Source organism: Mustela nigripes, chromosome 13 (genome assembly GCF_022355385.1).
Source record: "Mustela nigripes isolate SB6536 chromosome 13, MUSNIG.SB6536, whole genome shotgun sequence".
NCBI classification, from domain to species: Eukaryota; Metazoa; Chordata; class Mammalia; order Carnivora; family Mustelidae; genus Mustela; species Mustela nigripes.
In genome coordinates, this window is record NC_081569.1 from 59,095,925 (window position 1) to 59,117,980 (window position 22,056).

General features: G+C 52.6%; 1 protein-coding gene across 1 annotated transcript; it reads right to left on the bottom strand.

Annotated features, from left to right (window-relative positions):
* Positions 1-157: 157 nt before the first annotated feature.
* Positions 158-21,294, bottom strand: BMF (Bcl2 modifying factor). The gene is given in 7 exon segments (XM_059372501.1): positions 158-4,200; positions 16,531-16,691; positions 18,128-18,424; positions 20,614-20,694; positions 20,697-20,741; positions 21,128-21,183; positions 21,185-21,294. Coding segments are annotated over 7 exon segments (807 nt in total). The 5' UTR covers positions 21,250-21,294; the 3' UTR covers positions 158-4,098.
* Positions 21,295-22,056: the final 762 nt, after the last annotated feature.

Sequence of the window (22,056 nt, forward strand, 5' to 3'; positions counted from 1 at the left end):
TCCTCTCCACTCCCAGAGGGGACAGGAAGTCCCAACAAAAGCAGGGAGCCTGGGGCTAACTCAGAACAGCAGCCAGAAACAAGTGAGGAGTCTCTAATTCCCTAAGGGATCCCCTTGGAGTTTTATCACACCTTGAAAAAGAAAGACCAGCTTTGCTTAAAAAGTTTTATTAAAAATTGTACCAATCGATGGGGGAGAGTATACACACACATACATGCATGTGAAGAACAGAAAGCCAAATATTCTATACAGGTTAATGGATCCCCACTCCCCTCCCTCTCTTTCCCTGTCTCTCTCCAGAGGCAGTGCCTAGAACCCAGGACAGCTAATCTGGGCTGAACAAAATGCTACATTCTCACTGGGTCTCCCCCTGACAGTCCCTGTGGACCCAGGGAGGGGGTGGCCCGCTGGGCAATGCTCACAGAGCAGGGAGAGGCATTGGCTACTTGTGCAGAGACGGGGTGGGGAAGACCCGGCTGCTGGCTCCCAGTTCCCATGGCCTGGGAGGCTTATCTGTGGAAGAGCTTGGCTTTCTGTGTTATTCCTGTGAAGCTCCAAGTCCCCACAGGCTGAGGTGCCCCCTGCCCACAGTGTGCCCAGGAGGCTTTGAAGGGCTGACAAGTTAACCCCTTCCTGGACCAAGTCCAGCCAAGGTCCAGCATCCCACCAAGGACCTGCCTGTACCCAGAGGGCCTTGCAGCTTCTTGCAGCCTAGGCTGAATGCTGATTCCCAAAAGCCCCGCAGAGTAGTGGAGGCAGAAGTCTTTTTGTTTTTGCTGCTCTCCACTCTCCATAGCCCCTCTTCATCAAGTCCACCAAATGACACAAGCTTGCCAGCTCAGTGTGCTTGCTCCTTGCTGACCGGGGCAGGCGCAGTGGCTCCCCAGCCCCCACTGGAGACGGTGGCTGGACCATCCCAAATAATACTGCCCCCCCCCCACCCGCCACTGCCTTCTATGCCCAGGCTGGAACCTGGATGAGCCTGGGCCACTGGGGACAGTGAGACAAGTCAGTTGGGCCCCTCTGAGCGTTTGGAGAACCCCTGACACGTAAGCTCTGGAAAAGGACTCACACCCCTCAGGGCTTGGGGAGGTCACTGGGAGGTGATCTTTCTCTCTCTTGCACTAAGCAAGGCCACAGGGACAGCTCTCCAGCAGCCCAACATCTGAAGCAGGCAAAGGCAAAGGCCACCCCAGGTCCTCCAACTCACTAAGGGAGTCAGATGTCTGGCCTGGGGGTGGGGGTTCTCTCCCCAGTTCTGTCTACCAGCTTCCAGAAACTCTAGGGTTCTGAGTTAGAAGGGCTGAATATCAGGCTTCCTCCCTCCAGGGCTTTTCTATAATGAGAGGGAGGTTTCCAGCCCCTCACCCACCCCTCACCCTCAGCAAACCACAAAAACTCCACAAGTCTTCAGCTGGTTACAGGTCAGGAGCTGGGTCAGAGTCTCCCTCCCTCCAAATCTGATTCTCCACCCCCTAACTAGAGACGGCCAAGCTCTGGGGGATGGGGGAATGGGGGGTGGGGGCTGGAGATGAGGGAAGGGGGCCCAGAGGGAGGGATGTGTCTCCTGAGGCTGGACTTGAGGAATGTTCAGACCAAGTCACCAGGCAGAGGGGGAAGGGGCCAGTCTAGATCACTAGGCCAATTAAAACCAGCCAGCCAGGAGGAACCTCTCTCCTTCCAGGGGCTGTTTACCTCCTGTGTGTTTTGGGGGCAAGAGAGAAGGAGGGGGGTTTTAAATTGTGCCCCAGCTTGCTTAGGACAGTGAGTTAGTTCCTGGCTTCCCATAAGATGGAGACAGTGCAGTCAGATCACCGTCCACCTGGCCCCAGGCTCAGTGTTCAGGTGGGCTTGTCAAACTCTGGGCTCAGTTTCTTAGGGCAGGCCACAGGACATCTTACCTGGGCCTGCCAAGATCTCTGAAGCTGATGGCTTTGGCTTTGTCTCTGCCCTGAGGCCCCAGACCATATATTTGTTCTCTCACTCAGCTCCAGTGGGAAGTTTGCTAAGTGGGGTTCAAAGTGGCTAGCAGAAATCATCCTGGTTTTCTTGTGTGCCATTTGGAATACACCAGCAGCCTGCCTGTCACTGCCTTGGTCCAGGAGAGGGGAAAAATGGCACATGTCCAATGCACATCCAAAAACAGAGCGGAGACACGCAAAGAAGGCTGGATTTCACAACAGTCAGCGTGTCCCGGAGCTGGTCTTCACCTGTTCCCTGGGCTCCTCCTTGTAAGCAGGAACCCTTCTTCTTAGCAGACAAACCATGGTATACACCCTGAGAATAGAATTCTAGCCAAGAAGAGGTAATACCTCCAGAACATCCAAGCAAAAGAAAACAAAGGCTGATATACAGTCTGAGGTCCTGCACCTCAGGGCCACTGGGAGCCCATATGGCACCTTTGTGCAAATTAGGAAAGGCACCCCTTCTTCTGAGCAGACATAGCTCCAAACTAGGGCATATAGCCTGGAGGGTAGAGCATGAGCTGAATTTTAGCTTCCATTACCTTCTTCTGCAGGTGCCCTTATGCAGTGAACAACCTGCCCAACTGTACATCCAGTAGATAAATGCTTCCTGAAGACCTCTTCTCTGTAGAACTGAAGAAGCTTGGGCTTGTTTAGATTTGAGAGTCTACTTGGACTCCTCTGATTTCCTTGGGTAGCCCTGAGGTCTTCTCTGCCCACGGAAGCCACCTTTTCTTTGGGCCTTGCTTCATGTTAGCACCAATGTTACCTTTTTTTACATAGGCAAAAATTATAATTTAATTTCTACGTGTCTGGTTAACAGATTCCCTGTGTCTTTTCAGATTCCCCGCATCTGCTATCAGAGCTGCTGGCCTGGCTGCTTTCAATTCTCTCCATTAGTGCCACAGCAGGTTGAGAAGGGAAGTTCAGAGGCAGTTATGAGCCCACTGAGCTCCAGAGCACGCCCTTCTGGTCTCCCGGGAAGCTGAAGGAAGCCAGGAAACGTGTACCCAGCTTTGACGGTTCCACACTCTAACCATTGTCTGTTACTCTAAAAGACACATTTCAGCTGACAAAGCCATGGAGCTGGCTTCTTCCTGTATCCCACTAGGTGTGGAAAAGGAATGGGGAGAAGCGGGAGGAGGTATGTTGTTTCCAAGGAAACCAAGGGCTCTGGGTTCCTCTCGGGCTGGTTTTCACAGGTGGGATGGCCCCCACGTTCCCCAGCTCCACTGTAATCCTGCCCTTCGTGCCCCAGAGTGCGCAGATAGAGGGGAGAAAACCAGTTTGTTGGCTGGGTCTTTTGAAAGAAGAGCTGACGAAGGCACAAGCTGCTAGTTATGGCACGTTCCTTGGCTATTTGGCTCATCCGTGGTGGACACCCAACCATCCTCAGGCAGCCAGAGGTAGCAGGGGTCCAGCACCTCGGGCCCAACGCTGGGCCTCTGAGCGGGAGCAAGTAAGACTCGAGGCCTACCCAGAAGTGTGGTTCATTTTGCGGCACGTTTGAGGGGTCCTTGGAGAAACCCAACCCTCCCTGAGGTCTGCTGGAGATGACAGGGGCTGGGCCAGAATCCCTGAGCCCTTGGGGCTGGCACTGGCTGGGCCAAAGGAGAACCCAGATATGGAGCTGGCTGACTGGCCTCATGGAAGTTGCCATGCTCAGCTGGAAAGCCCCTGGCCGAGGCCCTGGGGAATGAAAGCAGTATGACTGGCAGATCTCGGGCCTGTCCATGGTGGAAGGCTGACAGCATTGGCGGGACCAGGAGTCTAATCCAGTCTCCTATTTCTTAACCAAGCCCCTGTAGGAAAAGTACATCCACTGGCTGGAGAACATCACTACCTGGTTATCTTTAACAACCACTCACTGAAGACGGGACTTGTCAGAGCCCTTGGGAGGTCCCACACTACAGACCCATCAGCCTCCGCTTCAACAGTGTTTGACAAAGGCCCTCATTCCTGGTCGAGGTCCTGAACGGGGAAAGAAGTCCCGTGTAGGGTATGTCTTATGTACACGGAAGAGAAACTTGGCAAATGCAAATGCAAAACAGCAACAATCAACTTCACATGACACAGTGTCAGTCCTTGCTGAAGTCCTTCCTGTGGTGCCCCGGACAAAGAGGGCGGCCCAGCCTCACCTGGGACCCGCCCCATTCCTGTTCTCGTCTGCGTTCAAAGCAAGGTTGTGTAGGAAGAGAAGGATCTGCCACCACACCCGATTTTGGTTTTGCTGGTGCTGAAAAGGCAAAAAAAAAAAAAAAAAAAAGAAGTTAATTCCTAAAAGTAGCCTGTAGCCTCCACAACTCCCAAGTCCTTATCATTCCCAATAAAAGTTTAGATTGAGGTTGTCTGGGGGCAGCACTTTAATCCTATCAGGACAGCAACCTGGGGAGAGGAGGGGGGAATTGGAGTAGGAGGGTGATGAGAAGAGTGGCGATGAGGGAGAGATAGTTGAGTTCTCCAAAAACAATGGCAGTTTTAACATTAAAAAGAAAAGACCAGGCTCTTTATGCACTGTGCACAAGAGGATTAAACTTTTTCCCCTGCTTGCTGGATTTTCCAGAGTTTAGCCAAGTGCTGCTTTTAATCAGATTGGCTCCTGAGCCCCTCAAACCTCAGCTGCATGAACAACAAACTTTCTTCAGAAAGAAAGAGAAGAGGTGCCCCCCTCGCTCCCCCAACTCCAAAGTAACACAGAGAACAAGGGGGAAAGGGGGGGAGCCTCCATCTGCAAGTGATTTGACACTGTGAAGGTCAAAGGGTTAATCTTCAATTTAAACCACACTGCTGAGGCAGCAAAAATCTGATTTCATCCAGTGCAAACACGCGCATACACAGAGACACACACACACACACACACACACACACACACACACACACTTGTGCGCCTGCCCTCTCTCCCTTCCCAGCATCTCCAGCTTGCTGCTGCCCTTTTTATAGCTGCTCTTGACAGTAAGCCATAAATAATCCCTCTTGGAGCACTTTCCTACTGACTGGAGCCAATTAAACGTTAAGCAAGAACATACTTGAAAACAAAACAAAAACAAAGAATGCACACTACTCTCTGGAGGTTATCCCAGGTCCTACTGTCAGGCAGGGAAGCTGGGGGCAAAGGTCAGGGGTCAGGGGCTCACAGGATTGGGGCTGGGGCCCCGCCCACACAGGTACCCTTTCCCAGGGGCCAGTGGAGCCCCTCCCCCCCCCACCAGAGAGGACTGGGGTGCTGGAAGAGGCGGTCTTTGTTCTCTCTTTGTCTGCCAGGGCAGGAGGACTGGATTGGGGCCCTCTCCACGGGGTCCTCAGTGGATAGGGGAATAAAAAGCCAGCATGCCAGAAGAAGCCAGCACAGGCTGGACCGGGCTCATTGCAGCTTCCCGGTGAACTGACAGCAGAGCCGGGCCCTCTTTGTGCTCTCTTTAACCACTGCCCCAGCCCTTGCCTCTCCGATGAAGAGGACAGGCTAAGTCAGGGGCAGAATGAAAGTGAGCCCAGGTCACCTGCACCCTTGGAGCTTTGTGGGGGCAGCTGGCCTTGGCCTCCTGGACTTTGCCCCAGGCAACCATGCAGGTTCTGTGTTCCTGCCACCCCCACCCCAATCCCCAGCTGGACTTGGGCCACTAAGTGGGGAGAGGTGACCTGCAGACTGAGGCTGACGTCAGGGCCATGCTGAGGCAGGTGAACAGAATGCCCTTCTCTGTCTGGGGCAACATCGAGCCCCTGACCCCTGAGGAAGGGAGGCTGGAAAACCACCCAGAAAGCTGGAGCCCAGGCCACTGCCAGGAGGGGAAATCGGGGTGTGCCACAGAGGAGTCCTGGCAGACTGCAGCAGGAGACTGATGGCTTCCTTGTGTTTTGTAAACAAAGATGAGTAAAAAGAGGAAACACAGCCGGCTTAACAAAATCTGGTTAGAGTAAAGCAGCGTGAAAAAGGACTCAGCTGCAAAACCTGAAGGCTCTCAGGCCTGCCTGCAGCAGCTGAGCAGGGCACCCCTCCTCCTGCTTCCCACCCCCAGCTGCTGCCCAGGACAGGTGGAAAGGTCATGTGGCGGAAAATCCAGGAAAAGACTGGTCCCCCGAGAGGCCCGTCTGCTGGAATTCCAAGTCTTCTCAGGTGCCTGTTTGAAAAGACCAAGCAACAATAACAACCACAATCATACAAGAATAGTAACACTGAGTTACTATTCTGCCAGGCTCTGTTCTGTTCTACATCCTTGCTTCTCAAAGTGGGGTCCGTGGACCAGCAGCCTCGCCATCCCCAGGGAACTTACTAGAAATGAGGATCTACTGAATTGGAATGTGCATTTTTAACAAGATCCCAAAATGACTTGGAGACATATTAAACTCGTTTGGCCATTCTCAACAGCCCTATGAGATTGTTCTATACCATCATCCCCATTTTACAATGAGAACATTGAAAGAGTTCAATAACTCAGCTACAAGGCTACCAAGTGGCCGGGACTGGAAGAATTCCAACCTGGCCCCTAGAGCAATGGCTTTACCCATTATCATTATTCTCTGAGTGCCACCATACACCTTTCTTTATGCCAAAGCAGACCCTCTCCCCTCCCCTTCTCTAAATTGCATCAAAATAGCCCAATAGCCAAGGAAGGGAGATCATAATTCTATGATTTGTGGCCTGGGCCAATCCCACTTCTGGTCTTGTTGGGAGACAAAGGCAGGCCACATAGGCCCACCGTTGGGAAGGACCCAAGCCCCATGCATCTGTCTGTGACAGGCCTTCGGGTACATGGATCAGCAAGGAAGGCTCCCTGTGCCAGGAACCAGAGTACCTGGCTGTAGGCAGGGGCTTCCCACCAGCCTGTTAGTGAGTCCTCACTTCCCTTATAGGAGAAATGCAGGCACGGTATGAGATCCGTTGTTCCCAAACCTGACCGCGTCACAGAATCTGCGGACATGCTATTATAAATATGGAGTCCCAGGGTTCCACCCAGACCAACTGGGCCAGAATCTCCGGGGAAGCAGCCCAGGAATTTGTACGTTGAACAAGTGCTCTGGGTGACATTTAAAAATTTTATCTGTTTATTTATTTTTAAGGTTTTTTTTTTTTTTAAAGTAATTTCTGCACCTACAATGGGGCTCGAACTCACAATCCAGAGATCAAGAGTCACACGCTCCACTGACTGAGACAGCCAGGCGCCCCACGGTGCCATTTTAAAAATCAGAAGTAACATTTATGGTATATTTTAGTCATCAAAGTAATACATGTTAACAGTAGAAAAAACTGGAAAACACAAGAAATGAGAGAGAAGAAAATAAAATCACTTGTGAGCCTAGAGGAAAATATTTTGTGACTGGGTCTTTTTTTTTTTTTTTTCCTCAGTCTCTTTCGATCTCTTCCCAACAGAATGATGACTTGGCCAAGCCCGAGGTAAACCCTGCCCAGGTGGTTCTGAAGCAGCCAGGCCACAGACAGGTATTTGGAAACCACTGAGGTGCTTCCCAACCTTATGGTTTGTGATGTGAAGTCTGTCATCCACAATTACCCTCAGGATTACAACTCCGAGCTCCAATGGCTGAATCCAGCCAGCCTACTGGAGGGTCTGGCTGGGCTGGGAGACCAGGCTGTCCCATCAGGAGTCAAGCTGGCCGTGCGGCAGCCACGAGACCAGCAAGCACACAGCCTGGTAACCAGTCCTCAGCCTTAGGAGCCCCTGCTCTGGGCACAAGCAGATGCCACACAAATTCCACTCAGCCTTCTCTTGCCACAGGACAGCCCCCAAAAGGCCCTCTTTCTCAACCGAGGTGCCTCATACCAAAACTATCAACAAATGCCCTGATTACGAGAAACAACAATAAATACAATACTGAAAAAAAAAAAAATTAAACAAAAGGGCCTGACCAGAAAGGAAAGAAAAAGGACATGAAGGGAGGCCTATGAGAGAAACAGTAAGGAGGAAGGAAATCAACATTCAGTGAACAGGATGAGGTACACAAAGACACCCAATCGCCATGGAACATGGATGCTTCTAGCAGAAGGTGCAGAGGAACAGGGGAGGAGAAGGGAAGCGGGAAAGAGTAGGCTTGGCCTCGATGCTTAGGTGCTTGGCAAAGCACAGGGCACAGAACCTGAGCTCAGGGAGTGCAAACCCCCAGAGCAGTGCCCAGCTCTCCTAGACTTAGCTTGAGCAGACTTCTAAGTCTGGGAACCTGCAAAAAGTGGGGGTTCTAGGAATGCAGAGTCAGGGTGCCCTTCGGGATCAGGAGGTTGAGGTACAGGGGATGGGAAATTGCTGGGAATTGAAGGTTACACCAGAAGGCCTCCAACTGAGAGTTGAGAGGGTAGGACCAAGGCATGGGGGAAAAATAGAGGTGAATGCCCCAAGAGAATGGGATCCAACATGGTGGATAAGAATATCCTCTTCATGGGCACCTGGGTGCCTCAGTCATTAAGTGTCTGCCTTCAGCTCAGGTCATGACCTCGAGATGTTGGGATCAAGCCCCGAGGAGGGCTCCCTGCTCAGCAGGAGACCTGCTTCTCCCTCTCCCACTTCCCCTGCTTGTGTTCCCTCTCTCGCTGATTCTGTCAAACAAAAAAATAAAATCTTCAAAAAAAAAAAAAGTATCCTCTTCAGTTAAGAGAGCACAGACAGGCATTGGAGACCTCAGGCTCTTCTTTCTCCAGCCCACTTTCTTGCTATGGTCAGGGCACAAAGGTGATCCAGCTAACAAGGGCTTGAGTCACCCCCACTGTGTACAAGGCATGGCAACTGAATAGACAGCCACACGTCCTGTGTAACAGGGAGCATGCAGGGGCACACAGTAGGTACTCATCAAGTGTACACTGGGCCAACTACAGAAAACTCAGCCCTGCAAGATAACCCACTTGTCTGAGGCCAGCAACGACTGATGTCTGGCCAGGTCTAAAGATGTACTTGATGTGATAGGATCAGGCTCTTGCCTAGGGAGAGGCCCAACTAGTAAAAGGCTTTTTTTCTTCTTCTTTTTCTTTTCTTTTCTTTCTTCTTTTTTTTTTTTTTTTTTTTTTAAAGAGCTGGCTGTGGTGTCTGACAAGGTTGGATTACACAAATCAAACTCTGTTTCATCCCACGTGGCCTCTACCCTCAGCACAAAGACTGTTCCCTCCCTTCACTGGATAAGAATCTCCCTCTGCCTCTCTCCCCTTGGATCCAATTCACACCTTCTGGGGGCTTTTGTGTGTCACCCGTGTTCCAGATGCTCCAGCGAAAGCTAATTCACCCCCGAAGAACTAGAGCAAAGAGCAAGCCTACACTGTGGCCAGGCTTAAAAAGAACCCTGCCAGTTTACCAAAAACAGGCAGCAATTTACAATATTTCATACCTTCCTATCTTCCTATTTCCCTTCACAAAGATCTGGAACCCAGGAAGTACACATTCTATCGATCCCATTGTACAGACGGGGAGGTGAAGGCTCAGAAACATTCCCCCAAGCACGTTAGATGGGGGGGAGGTTATTCTGACTTCTGACTCCAGAGTTAGGTTTTTCCAGTAAAGTGTTAGTGTGTTCATTCACATCAAGGCAAGTAGCTCTAACTCTTCAAAGAGAATAGTCACTGAGCCACTCCCCCAATATGTTTAAAGACATTGTTTCCAGATCATTAACTATTTAGTAAGGATGCTGTGGACCAGAAAAAAATAAACTTTCCAGAGGCAGAGCTAACTGAAAATCAAACAGAAATAAAGCAGAAACTGCTCTGAAATTATAACTTCAGATCATGTTCTGAAACTACACTTGGTTTCTTTCAAATGAGGAATTTCCTATCCCCTGTTTTGCACAGGAGTTGTTTTCCCGCCCCTTTCCCTTAGCCATCATAGTCCAAACCCACCCTGGCCGAGGCTGAGGGAGAAAGTCTCACCACCGAGAACAGGAACACAGAGATAAGAGAGACGTCAGGAAAATTCCACTTGAAAGAAGTTGAGAAGATGTTTTTGTTCAATTCAGCAAGCTCTTATCAAGCACCCAAATAAGCACTTTTATCAAGGACCCAAGCTAAGACTCACGAAGAATACAAAGAGGAGCAAGATGTCAACTGTCCTCAATTATCGTACAGTCTGAACGGAAGGCAACAAGAGCATAGAAGTAAGTTTTATGGGAGACAGAGGCAGGTCAGGGCAGTGAGTGGGTGCTCCCTCATGCTCCTATCTTCCAGGGGGTGCCTGGAAGCAGAGACAGGTTGTGGGAAGACCAAAGTCTGAGGATCAGTCAGATCCGCATGGCTCTTAGCATAGCCACTTAGAGCATAACTTGGGCATGGTGTCTCCTCTGTGTGCCTCAGTGTCCTACAAAATGGGGATAACAGGATCCAGAGGCATGAGATTACTGTGGTGATCTAATGAGAGACATCCACGTAAAGCAATGTGCCTGGTTACTGCTAGGAGCAGATCACTTCCCATGGGGAGGACAAGGAAACCTGTGCTCCACTTAACCTCGCTGAGAGATTCCCTCAACATCTTCTCCCTCAGAGCGCCTGCCCCAGGAGTGCTAACTTCTAAACAGACTTATGAAGTCCTAGGGAAATCCCTGACTTTTCACTCTGAGATGGACCAAGACAGCTAGAGGTTGCTGGGCTTAGAATTCCAGGCTGCCAAGCAGAGCAAGGGATTCTGAAACTCACAGGGCAGCCTCTTGATTTCAGTGGCCCACTGAAAGGCTTCTGACCCAGATGCTAGAGGAACAAGTGATATGGCAAAATGGAAAAGAAAAAAAATATCCCTGGCCAAGAGCTTCCTCAGGGCAGCCAGCAGCGCTAACAGAATCTGGAGGCCACTGGCTGCCATGATGGTAACACCCATCTCTTTCTCACGGAAGAAAGGGTAGCTCAGGGCCGGCTGGGTGTCAGTGGAAGACAGGACAGTTTCCTCTAATGCAACTGCAGGCCACTGGCTCCAGCCACGGGGGGCTGGGAGACAGGGCTGTGTGCACCAACCATATCTTCAGAGCCTCTGGAGGCTAGAACTCCTGGGGCCCTTCCCCAACCTTCCACAGGGATGGCTCTGGCTCCATCTGCCTGACAATTGCTCCACCGAGCTACTAGACAACTTCTTCAGAACTCAGGAAGGAATCCTGGTGTGTGTGCTCTGGTGGAAGGTAAAGGAGACCGGAGATTGAGGAGCAGCAGATCTGCCATGGGGCTCCAAGACTGTGGAAAAGGAGCCCCCAAAACTCTGACTCCCAAATCGGGGCCTTGGCAGCTGGTTGTTCTTGTTCTGCCCAGGGCCAGGACAAGGTAAGCTAAGCATGGACGAAGGCTGGACCCTCCTTCCTACCACATATACTGACTGCTCTCATTCTGGTCATGGAACATGCCCTCTCAGTTACCAGACACGATCAAAAGACAAACAAGAAGGCTTTCTTCATCCTTCTTTTCTAGTGCCTCTCTCAACTCCTCCTCCCATCACCCCCCTTCTCCCCTAAGGAGAAAAAAACAAAACAAAACAAAACCCACTCCCATCCCCAAGGCCTAGCTTGGTGAGGAGGGAATGAACTATCCGGAACTACAAGGCCCTTCTCCTGGAAGAGAGAGTAGTCAGGTGCAAAGTTGTGTGGGGAACTCGGCCTCCAGTCAGCCACGCTGATGACTCAGAAGCTAAATATAGTGAGCGATATAAACAGAGCCAGCCACAGAGCAAACACAGGGCCCCCAAGCCCATGCCTGGCTCTCACGCACAGCGGCCCTCCACGACCCCTCCCCCAGCCTCACTCTTCCCCAGGCACCCTCCTAGGTAGATCTCCCACTGCTGGAACAGAGGCTGGCCCCACAGGGACCTTCTCACTCTGAGGTGAATCTCTGGGGCTCCTGCCCAGGGCTGCCACTTCTAGGGCCTCAACAACCTCATTAGCCACAGTCTGAGCCCCCAAAACCACTCAGCAACAAGGAAGGGAGCCCAAAGGGTCAGGAAGCAGTCAAGGGCCCCCTAAACAAAGGATCCAGGCTGTTGGCAGATGTAAACACCACTCTGGGTACAACTTTCAAGCAAGCTCCCTAAGAACTATAAAGGCAGGTCCAAGCAAAATCCTAAAATCATCTTTTGGCACATTTCTCCAAGTGTTAAGCTGCCCACACCTTAATAGTTATATATGTTATAATCTCCACTGGGCTTTTATATCTGCTCTGCTAGGTAACTATTAGAAATTGAGGCTCAGAGAAGTTAAATGATTTGCCTGTAGACAGAGAACTCGTAAGTGACAAAGGTGGAAATTTGAACCCAGATCTGCCTTTAAGTCTAGGATCCTTTCTGTGATATTGCCACAAAAAATAGTTTTTAGTGAGTGGCTAACGTTTTCCTCAGATTTCATTTTCCAGAAAGTCTAATTACTACTCAGGGAATTTCCAAATCTGACTATTCAGAATGAAGCCACTCCTGGTCCAAGTGAAAAAGTCATTTCCAACTCAAAGAATTCCAATGTTCTTGTGGCATTTTTTTTTTTTTTTTGACGATTCTTGGCTTCTTAACATTGCCCCATCAATTTCAAGATGGTGCCATTGGGATAGGAGACATTTCTAAGAGAAGGGGATAGCAGCTACTGTCCATTCTTAGGCCCATGTTGGAGGAGACCCTGGCAAGGGGAATGGAGTTTCTCGAACCCACACCTTCTGACCCGAGCAACCCAGAAACACAGTGAGAAAGCAAACTTGCACCTGCTCTTCACTGTAGAAGCTGGACAGACACAGAAATACCAGGGTGCCTTCACAGAGCCTGAGTGAAGGTAGGCTGTGATCAGCAGATCACCACAGATCACCCGCTGCAGAGGAACCAAGAGGAGAACATTCCAGGGGCATCTGGGTGGCTCAGTCAGTTGAGTGTCCGACTCTTGATTTCGGCTCAGGTCATGATCTCGGGTCATGAGAGATCTGAGAGAGACTGAGCCCTACATTGGGCTTGGTGCCCAAAGCAGAGTCTGCTTGTCCCTCTCCCTCCACCACTGCCCCTCCACTCTTTCTCTCTCTAAAATAAACGAATAAAATGTATATATTAAAAAAAAGAGGGGAACATTCCATTCCCAACCCCATCAAGGGAAGATGGGTTGGGAAGGGCTTTCATCTCAAAGCGCTCAGCCTCTGACTCTCTTGCTGCTTTGGAGACCCACAGAACCAACAAAAAGCACCTCACGGACATTGATCTTCTTCCTTCAAATTCTTGCCTTTCCACCCAGAGGAGCCAGCCTGAACTGATCACTAAGTATGTGGTTGGCAAAAAATTGAGGTCCAACATCCAGTGGTATCTGCAACATTTTGAATTAAGGGTCATGCTGGTGTACTCGGTTTGCTATAATGCCATCCTACAATGCACTACCCCATCACAGTACCCCACACCCCCTTGGCTCCTCATCTCCTAGGAAGAAGTTTTCCCCTGACACAGAAAAAGAGTAACTGAGGTCCGTAACTAGGGACCAAAAGCAGACACTCACAATCCCTACAGGACTCAGGGACCAATGGCCATTGTCTGGCCCTGGGACACCATCCCAGGTCTGAAGAGAAAGGAAATAGCCAAGCCCTCTCAACACCTTACTGGCTCTTGGGTTGTGTTTCCTGGCTCCCTAAACTCGGCCTTTAACGATAGGGGATGACCGTCCTTCTTTAAGGAGAAATATACAAGGCCAAGGCCCACAAGTGAACAGCTTGGTCACTGATTTCTCTGTGCAGGGCAGGTGGAGGGGAGCTCAGGCAAGGCAGTGCTGCTAAGGAGCAGCCTACAGCAGCGTGGGAAATGCACAGTGAACCGATAAGAACAAATATGAGGGATGATCAGGCTTCCAAACAGACAACAGGAGACCCACATTAAAGAATACCTACTGTGTTACACCTGGAACTTTCAGTGGTATTTTCTTACTTAATCTTCACGATAATGTTCTGGGGTGTTAGCTCAAATTTACAGAGAAGGAGTTAGATAGAGTTCACAAGGCCAAGGGCCTTCCTGATGGCTAGTGGGTGGTAGAGCTGGTGTTTAAAACTGGGCTTTGGGGACGCCTGGGTGGCTCAGTTGGTTAAGCAGCTGCCTTCGGCTCAGGTCATGATCCCAGCGTCCTGGGATCGAGTCCCACATCGGGCTCATTGCTCAGCGGAGAGCCTGCTTCTCCCTCTGCCTCTGCCTGCCATTCTGTCTGCCTGTGCTCGCTCTCTCCCCTTCTCTCTCTGATAAATAAATAAAATCTTTAAAAAAAAAAACAAAAACAAAAACAAAAAACTGGGCTTTGGGATTTTGGACTCAAAGCCTAGAGACTTCATCCTAAACCACTTTCTTCCTAGCACCTTGGTGTCCCTGCCTACAGAGGAAGGGACTAGGAAAAGAAAAAAAAAGGATATAGGAGCCACAACAATACTTTCTAGATATGAAATATTAGACTGTGGTTTATGTCATAATCAGGGTCAGAAAATGACTCACTTCTTAAAGCTAGCTGCTGAAAGTTCCTCTGCGTGCCAGTAACCTGTGGCCATTATCCTAGCCCTTCCTGCAGGATGAGCTCCTGGAGAAGGTCTGTGAGCAGGGTTAGTGGGGAGGATAGGGTTAAAAGCCAGAGGATTCCACAGACAAAAAGCCTGGTTCTCTGTAATGGAAAATTTGGTAAAACTGGCTCTGGGCTCGAAAGGCTTAGCCAACAGGCCTCCTGAGACTGTGAGACAGGAGTAGACAGCAGGCAGGAGGGTAAGGGACATAGGGACACAGCAGGAGCCAGCAGGGGGGAGGTGTAGACCACCATAGGGGAGATTCTCTGTGCTTCTCCTTTGGTTGCTGTTCTGCCCCTCCTCCCAGGCTGGGATAGCTCTAGCTGATAGCTTGAAAGATACCCTCAAAAAGGGAGCCCGGGACTGGGGGAAATGGTGCCAAGCAGCAAAGAGCAGGTCAGCTCTTCAAATGAGGGCTGCCTCCTCCCCTTCAGGACTGAGTCATCAAGAAAGGGCGCTGGGCTATGTTCTAGTCCTGTCTTCCCAGCCTGCTCCCAAGCCTATGGAGGGCTCACCAATGGATGTACGAATATTCTGAGAAACAACTGTTGAGAGACATCAGGTCTACTGGGAATGACAGCCCTCTAGATGGATCTGGGAGAACCACAGCCGCTGTGCCCTCCAGCAGCTCCAGCATGGGGACTGGAAGCTTTGAGCTGGTCTCAACCATAGGCCTGTACAACCAGGCTAGAGTGAAAGGGGGAGGGAGGAGGCCAAGAGACGGAAATCTAGAATCAGTGAGCCCACACATGGAATGCAGAGGAGATCTGAAGCCATGTTTCCAGAAAACAATCAAAGGAGGGACTAGGGACTGGAGAGAGGGGCGAACGGAGGAAGCCAGGCTGCCTTATCACCTAAGCATAGGGCCCCCCTCTCTTCCAGATCACTAAGGGACTGGGAGTGCCAGCCAGGACCAGGTCTAGCCCCAGATTTCCCTCAGAACTCCTTGGCAGAAGGCGTTAATCATATGTAACCCCCAATGGTCTGTTCTCAGGTGGTCAAAAGATAACTCTCCCTTGGCGTTGGCAATGGTTTGGCCTTTTAGTCAAACCCACTCTGATCGCCTGAAGTTACCCATCTAAACTCAGGGTCTGCCCAATCGTGATGAGTTATTCATTCTCTTGACTCCAGACACATACACACAAACACACAACCCGCTAGCCGGGACGGCTGCCGAGGCAGGGATTGTGTTCCTCTCCAGGTGGCGTGCCTTTGCTTCTGTGGTGGTTGTCCAAGCACGGATTCAGCCTTGGGCCCCCTCCCTGCCTTGGCAGCCATCCAGAAAGCCAGCCCAGAGAGGAAGGGTTAAGTGCCCAGAGGCTGGCCCAGACAGCGGCTGGCTGCAGAGTGGGGCAGCCTCCAGCCGTGGCACGGAGGGCTCCCCCAGCACGAGCCTGCCAGCCGCCGCCTTTGTTGATGGACTGCCACATGCTCTGCAGACACGCGATGCTCCACCCCGGCGGGGCCAGTGCCAGGCTGCCGGCCAAGTGCCCCGGCCGCCAATCTGGAGAGACTCTCTGAGGTACTGCTCTCCAGAGTCCCAGGTCCCCGTTCCCAGACAGAGACAATGAGGAGCAGCCTCCCCAGCTGGAAAGTGTCAGGTTACAACCGGTTCCACCACTTTCCCCCTTTCAAGCCCATCCCTCAGCCTTAGTTGGCCTTGGTTACCCGGTTCCCACCGCACCTCAAGTCAGGCACCACCCCCCACCAAATGTCCGACTGTCTGTCTGCACTGCAGCAGCCTGAAAATCTTCCCCTTGGGTCTGGGAGGGACAGTCTCCCAACCTGGCCTCCAGCAGACACACTGTGTCACACAAGGCTGGCTGTAGCAAGCCACCCCATTTCCCCAGGAGAGATGGTAGCGCTTCCTGACAAACCGCTGGACAAACCGCTCTTAGGAAAGCCTGAGCTCAGAGAGGACAGAGAACCAACCTGGAGCTCAGAGATGGCAAGAGTGCTCAGCCCATTGGGCCCAGCTGGTTCATGGGACTCACAGTGGCCAAGGTCAAAACTCTGGCACCATCTCCATGGGGCCTGGCAGAGATGAGTTGCTGAGGCAGGTCCTAGCCCCCAGCCCCAGCAGACTCTCCTCCCAACCCCGCCCCAAGGCCCCATGCCTACTTGCTGCATGTGAAGTCGATGGAACTGGTCTGCAATGCACTGAAGCTTTCGGGCAATCTGTACCTCTGCTCGATGCTGCCACTGCCCTTCAGGGGGCTGGTCCCCGAGAGGCAAGCCTGCAGGGAAGCTGGCAGGGAGAGGGAGCCGGTAGCCAGCGTTGCCTGCAAAGACAGAGGGCCCACATCTCAGCATTCTCCACAACTGCACCATCCACCCCGTGCCTACCACTCCTGACTGAGGCTTGGGGCGGAGGGCCTGAGGCCTTGATCAGACACACTTCCAGACGTGGACAGCCCAACCTGCCTGCTGCCCAAGCATCTAAAAGCCGATGCTCAGAGGGAGGGAAAGGTCCTAGCTTTCTCCACTCCCAGGAAGTGCCAGGGCAAAAGGACTATGTGTGTGGGAGCCCGCCAGCCTTCTGTCTTTATTTACCAAACTATGCTGGACCACAATTTATTTTTCATGCAGTAGCAGGTTGAAGCTCTTCTCTGGAAAAGCTCCGGAGGCAGCTCTCCAGAGTTCCTGGGTTGAGCAAAGCAAGGCAGGAGAAAGAGAAAACCAAAATGTGCCTTCACTTTTTCCTCCTGGCTGGTCCCAGGTCCTGAAGCTCTGGGCAGTGGTGCTAAAACTACGGAGAGAAAACTCCTCGGACCCACTGGATAGCCAAGTTCCTCTCTGGAGGAGCCCCAGGCCAGACCGCAAGACCTCGAGACCAGTGCTGCGCCCTACCCAAATGCTGGCAAGCGAGCTGCCGCTAGGGGTGCCCGCCCGCCTCCTCCCTCTGTTCCCTCTTCCCCGCAGCCCGCTGTATCCATCTTCCCCGCCTCCCCAAAGTACTACTGGGCAGCTCCCTTGGGAATAACTGCAGCGTCTTCTTGATAGGCTCCCTCAGACCTAGCAAGGCAGCCTCCGAACCTTTCCCCTCCCTCCGTAAGCTATTGTGCTAAAAGAAGAAAGCGGACTGAGTGTCTGACCCTATTCCTTCACCAGAGGAGGGCACGTTACTCATAAAACAAACCACTTAAGCCCACAAATGAAGGGGTCTTGTCTGATTGAGCCTTGCAAACTGTTCTTGTGCTGGCACTGAGCCCCAGCAAGCCCAACCTCTTTCTCTAGTTCCCCTTCCAAGCACAGAAAGTCCCAAGTGACACCTTCTGCCTTCAGGAACCTTCCCTTCCAGAAAGGGCTGGGTTTTTCCCTTCAGTGTCATCAGCGAGTCACAGATCCCCCAACCTTCTCTGGGGTCACACTGGCCAATGTATGGAAGACATATCACTCCCAGGAACACAAAAGGATGTCAAGCCCAAGGCCTAGGTACCCTCTCTCCAACCCCAAAAGACACCATGGCCCCAAAGATCCCTGCAGAAAGGGACATAAAGGCAGAAATGATGGCATTGCCACTTGCCTTTCTTGGTGCCCGAGGAGCACAAGTGAAAAGCAATACCAAGCAGAGAAGCAGAGTGACAAGAGTCGAGGAATCCATAGCCCCTGTTGTTCAATTTGGGGAAGGAAATAACAAAGTGCAGGTCTGAGGAGGGGAAGTCCCCTCTTTTCCCCCAATCTCTATGGGAGGAGTCTTGAGGCTAAGAGCACTCACCATAAAAGAGTCGCTGGGGTTCTTCGGTCACCCCACAAGGCAGCATGACACCCTGACTCGGGGAGGCTGGACTGAGGGTCTGAGTGGCCTTGTCCTCCTGGCTGGTGGGTCGAAGCCCAGGGCCACAGCAGTGGGTGAGAGGGAAGAGATGCAGACGGCTAAGAGGGCAGTCCAGCTGGCTCTGGGCAAACAGGTCAGCAGAGAGCAAGCTCCCAGGCTGGGTCCCCGGCTCCCCATCCTCTGGCTGGAACACGTCATCCTCCAGCTCCTCCACACACTGAGGCGGCTCCATCTCCCCTGTTAGGGTGCAAGGCAGGCCTCTGGGATGCTGCTCCTCCCTGGGCCAAGCCTGAAGGATTCTCCTCCCCTTTCTTCTTTCCTGCTTCCCCTTCTTATCTGGGGAAGTGGGGCCAGGTACTGAGGACAGACAACCGGTGATAAAGTACTACCATGGTCTCATGTCCAAGGGTGTGGCCTCATGTCCAAGGGTGCGCCATACCTCAGCCCTGGGCCCTCCCAGAGCCCCCCCCCCCCCCGGGCCTTTTCTTCTGACCCAGGCTGGTTCGGGTCACGAAGTCTAACTGCTGTTGACTCTGAGCAATAGCAGGGGTATGATCAACTGCTCCAAGCATGCAGGACACCTGGGGAAATGTCAACAAGACTAGACCCTGTGAGTGGCTGTGGGAGGGCAGAGGGTGCTGCGACGGGGGATGGGCAGTACACACCACGCTCACAACACACACACACACACACACACACACTCTCTCTCTCTCTCTCTCTCACTCACTCACTTCCCTGAAGAGTAACCACCCAAGCACTCATCTCAGTCTGAGCTGAGCTCTGGCTGGGCAGCAAAAAAACAAAAGCCAGCAATCCTAGGGCTGTCCCGGGTTCCCTCCAAACCCACTAAGCCCCGCCCCACCTGCCCATCTACTCTGGTCTCCACCCCCTGCTTGCTCAACACAACAAACAGGCTCCACGGTGTGGTAAGCCTGTGTCCTGGGAGAGAGGGCAGAAAGACCCAAGTTAGTCACTGCCCTCCCAGCACAGCAGCAGCTTGGCCTAGAGGGGAGGTCCAACACCCGGCAGTGAGGCCAGCCTCCCCAGCTCAGCCTACTCACTAGGACCCATGACTTCAATCTTCTTTCCCTACAGCCTACCATTCCTGTCAGCGCTGAACCTGAGACTGGTATAATCTTCCTCACAGAAGGAAGTGAAATTCACCCCTCTTTCTGTGACCTCACTCACTGCCTCTATACTACTCAGGTTGTCGAGAGGGGTTTCTTGGTGATAAAGAAGTTCCTCTTGCTCCACCTGATGGCTTTTGGAAATATGAGCTGGGAGCCACCCAGCATCTTGAGCTCCCAACACAGCTATACACACACACACACACACACACACACACACTCTGTTATGGTCCCTGGGGCAACAGAAGCAGCAGCTACCTGAATGGTTAAGGATATAGAGATACTGTTTGTCGCTGCCAGATTCAATTAGAGAGCCCATGGGAATTCTGTCTCCCAGTCCCTTGCCTTTGAAGAACAAGCCAAATGGTCTGTGGGTTGGTAAAGTACTTAAAGGAATCTCACTTAAATTCAGAATCTTGGCTTCCCTAAATTCGAGCGGTCTCTGAGGTGCTTGCTTCAACCCTCTCTCCATCCCAACAAGCCCGTGAGCTATCTCTGATCCCATCTCTCCCCTCTTCCCTGGTGAGTGAGGAGACGCTGGCTGGGATGGCAAAACAGGCACATGGTGTTCTTTGGAAAGTGTTTCCCAAAAGAGGGGAGGAGATCTTCAGCTCATCAGCACCAGGAAACGAAGTTTCCGGTTAAAAGGACCAAGAGCTGTCTTGCCAGTTACCTGGCAGGGGCTCCCCTCCTGCCCTTCAGCCTTTTCTCTGCAAGCTGGCAATCCCAGCCTAAAAAGGGGCCCACCAAAGCAAATCACAAGCAGCAGTCATTGTCTTGGTTTTTCCTTTGAAGCCTGTCACCTCCCCCTCCCCCTCCCAGCAAAGCCCCAAAGTTCAGCCCTTGCCTGGACTGGACTGGACTGGACTGTGGGGGACATGTAGCCATAGGGTGTGTCTCTGCAAGCCCTGGGACCCTACCCATTCTCCACAGGAACTGCAGGTGGCTCTTCTGTAGGTGGGAGCCTCCCAAAGGGTCCGGGGCAAAGTCAAAGGTAAACTGGGGTAAGGCAAGGAGACCCACTTCTCCCCTTTGCCTGAGCTGAGGCGGTCATGTCCAAACTGGTAGGAGGAGCACACTTCTTGAGAGCACAGCCTGGGAGGGCTTTATTCCTAGCAAGGGGAACCAAAGCCCGCTGGAGCCATTCCAGCCCCCAACGGCTGTAACAAGGATGCTGAACTTAAGACTCCTCCTCCCAGGAGAAGACAGGAGCCAGGCACTCTGAACCTCTATAGGAGTTAAAATCTGGGAACGCACACATACATGCATACACACGCACCCACACGACACACAGCAGACCTGGGTGACTCCAGGAGAGAGTCTCAGCCTCCGAATCGTGATGCCAGGGCTCCGCGCCAGGGTCCAGCGTGACGAGCACTCAGGGGCTTGGCGCCCAGACGCAATTGGGAAGGAGGGAAAGAGCCCAGCTGTTAAGGAGAAGAGCCTTCAGACTCCGCACGGAGGCTGGCCGCCCCACAACTCCCTGTCCTACCCCAAAGTCAGATCCAGAGGCCCGGCCGTTCTCCGGAGCCCAGGTCTGCTCAGCAGTGAACCGCAGGTTCCCCTGCCCACCTGGACCCAACTCCTTGCTGTCTGAAATGCTGCTACCCCCAAGTTCCCTCGTGGAGCACTGCACCTAGATGAGGGTTCTGCACCCCGTTCCCGCACCCCAGCGCTCCAGTCCTTCATGGTCACCCCAGACGCCTGCAGCCCAACCCTTCCCGGGCCCCCATGCGCAGCACGACTCCTCTCCCCACTTCCCCGAGGAGGTGCGATCCAACTCCGCCCGGTCCCCGGCCTCCCGCGCGCTCACCGGGCTGAGGCGGGTGGCGGGAGGCGCGGGCAGGGGCGGCGGCGGCAGCTGGCTGGCTGGCGCGGGAGGAGGCCACTGTGCACCGCGCGGTATTGTTTCCAAAATACGCCCGCTCGGGGCATCCCGCAAACAGCTGATGAGGCCCCGCCTCCTGCGCGTCACGCCCACGGCTGGCCAATGGGGAGTGGAGCCCCAAGTCCCGGGCTGGGCGGCTGCCAGGGACTGTCACGAATGTACGAACCTTCCCTTGGAAACGTTGCAAGGGGCCGAGCGAAATTCCGGCTTCCGTCAGAAACGCAATTGGAGCGCCGTAGTCCGCGCAGATTCTGTTCCAATTGCAAGCTCGGGAAGCGGCCGAGAGTCCCTGAGTCCTAATAGAAGGTAGAGAGGGGGCGCCAAAGTGACTTTTGTCTTCTCTTTCTCCGGAATGGACCGAATAATTACGGAGCGTCCAGAAAGGGAGGGGAGGAGGAGCCCGGAAGCATTAGACGCGGCTGGCGGCGTCCAACGAGTGCAAGGTGCGGGCCCTTGGGGATCCTGGCCTGGTGGCAAAGCACCCTCCCGCCTGCTTAGCGCGTCAGAAATAAACTCCAGGCGCAAATCTGTAGGAAGCGTGAGAACACGTGCGTCTGGCGCCGTTGATGAGTGACAATCAGATCAAACACATCCGAAGGGAATCTCATGTCCTCTTCTTGAGTGGGCGTGGACATTTACAGATTAAGTATCTGGCTGAGGAGAGGAAAGATAAAAAATACAGGGGCTGCTTGAGCAGCTGACACCCATCCTGTTTATGGCAGCATCCAGAGATGTGTCCCGAAGATCGCGTACTATCAGTAAAGGAGTCTCCAGGCCATTTCACAAACATTTACTGGATACCTACATTGTGCCAGATAACTGGGTTAGAAGCCCAAAACCCGGTGCCTGTCCTC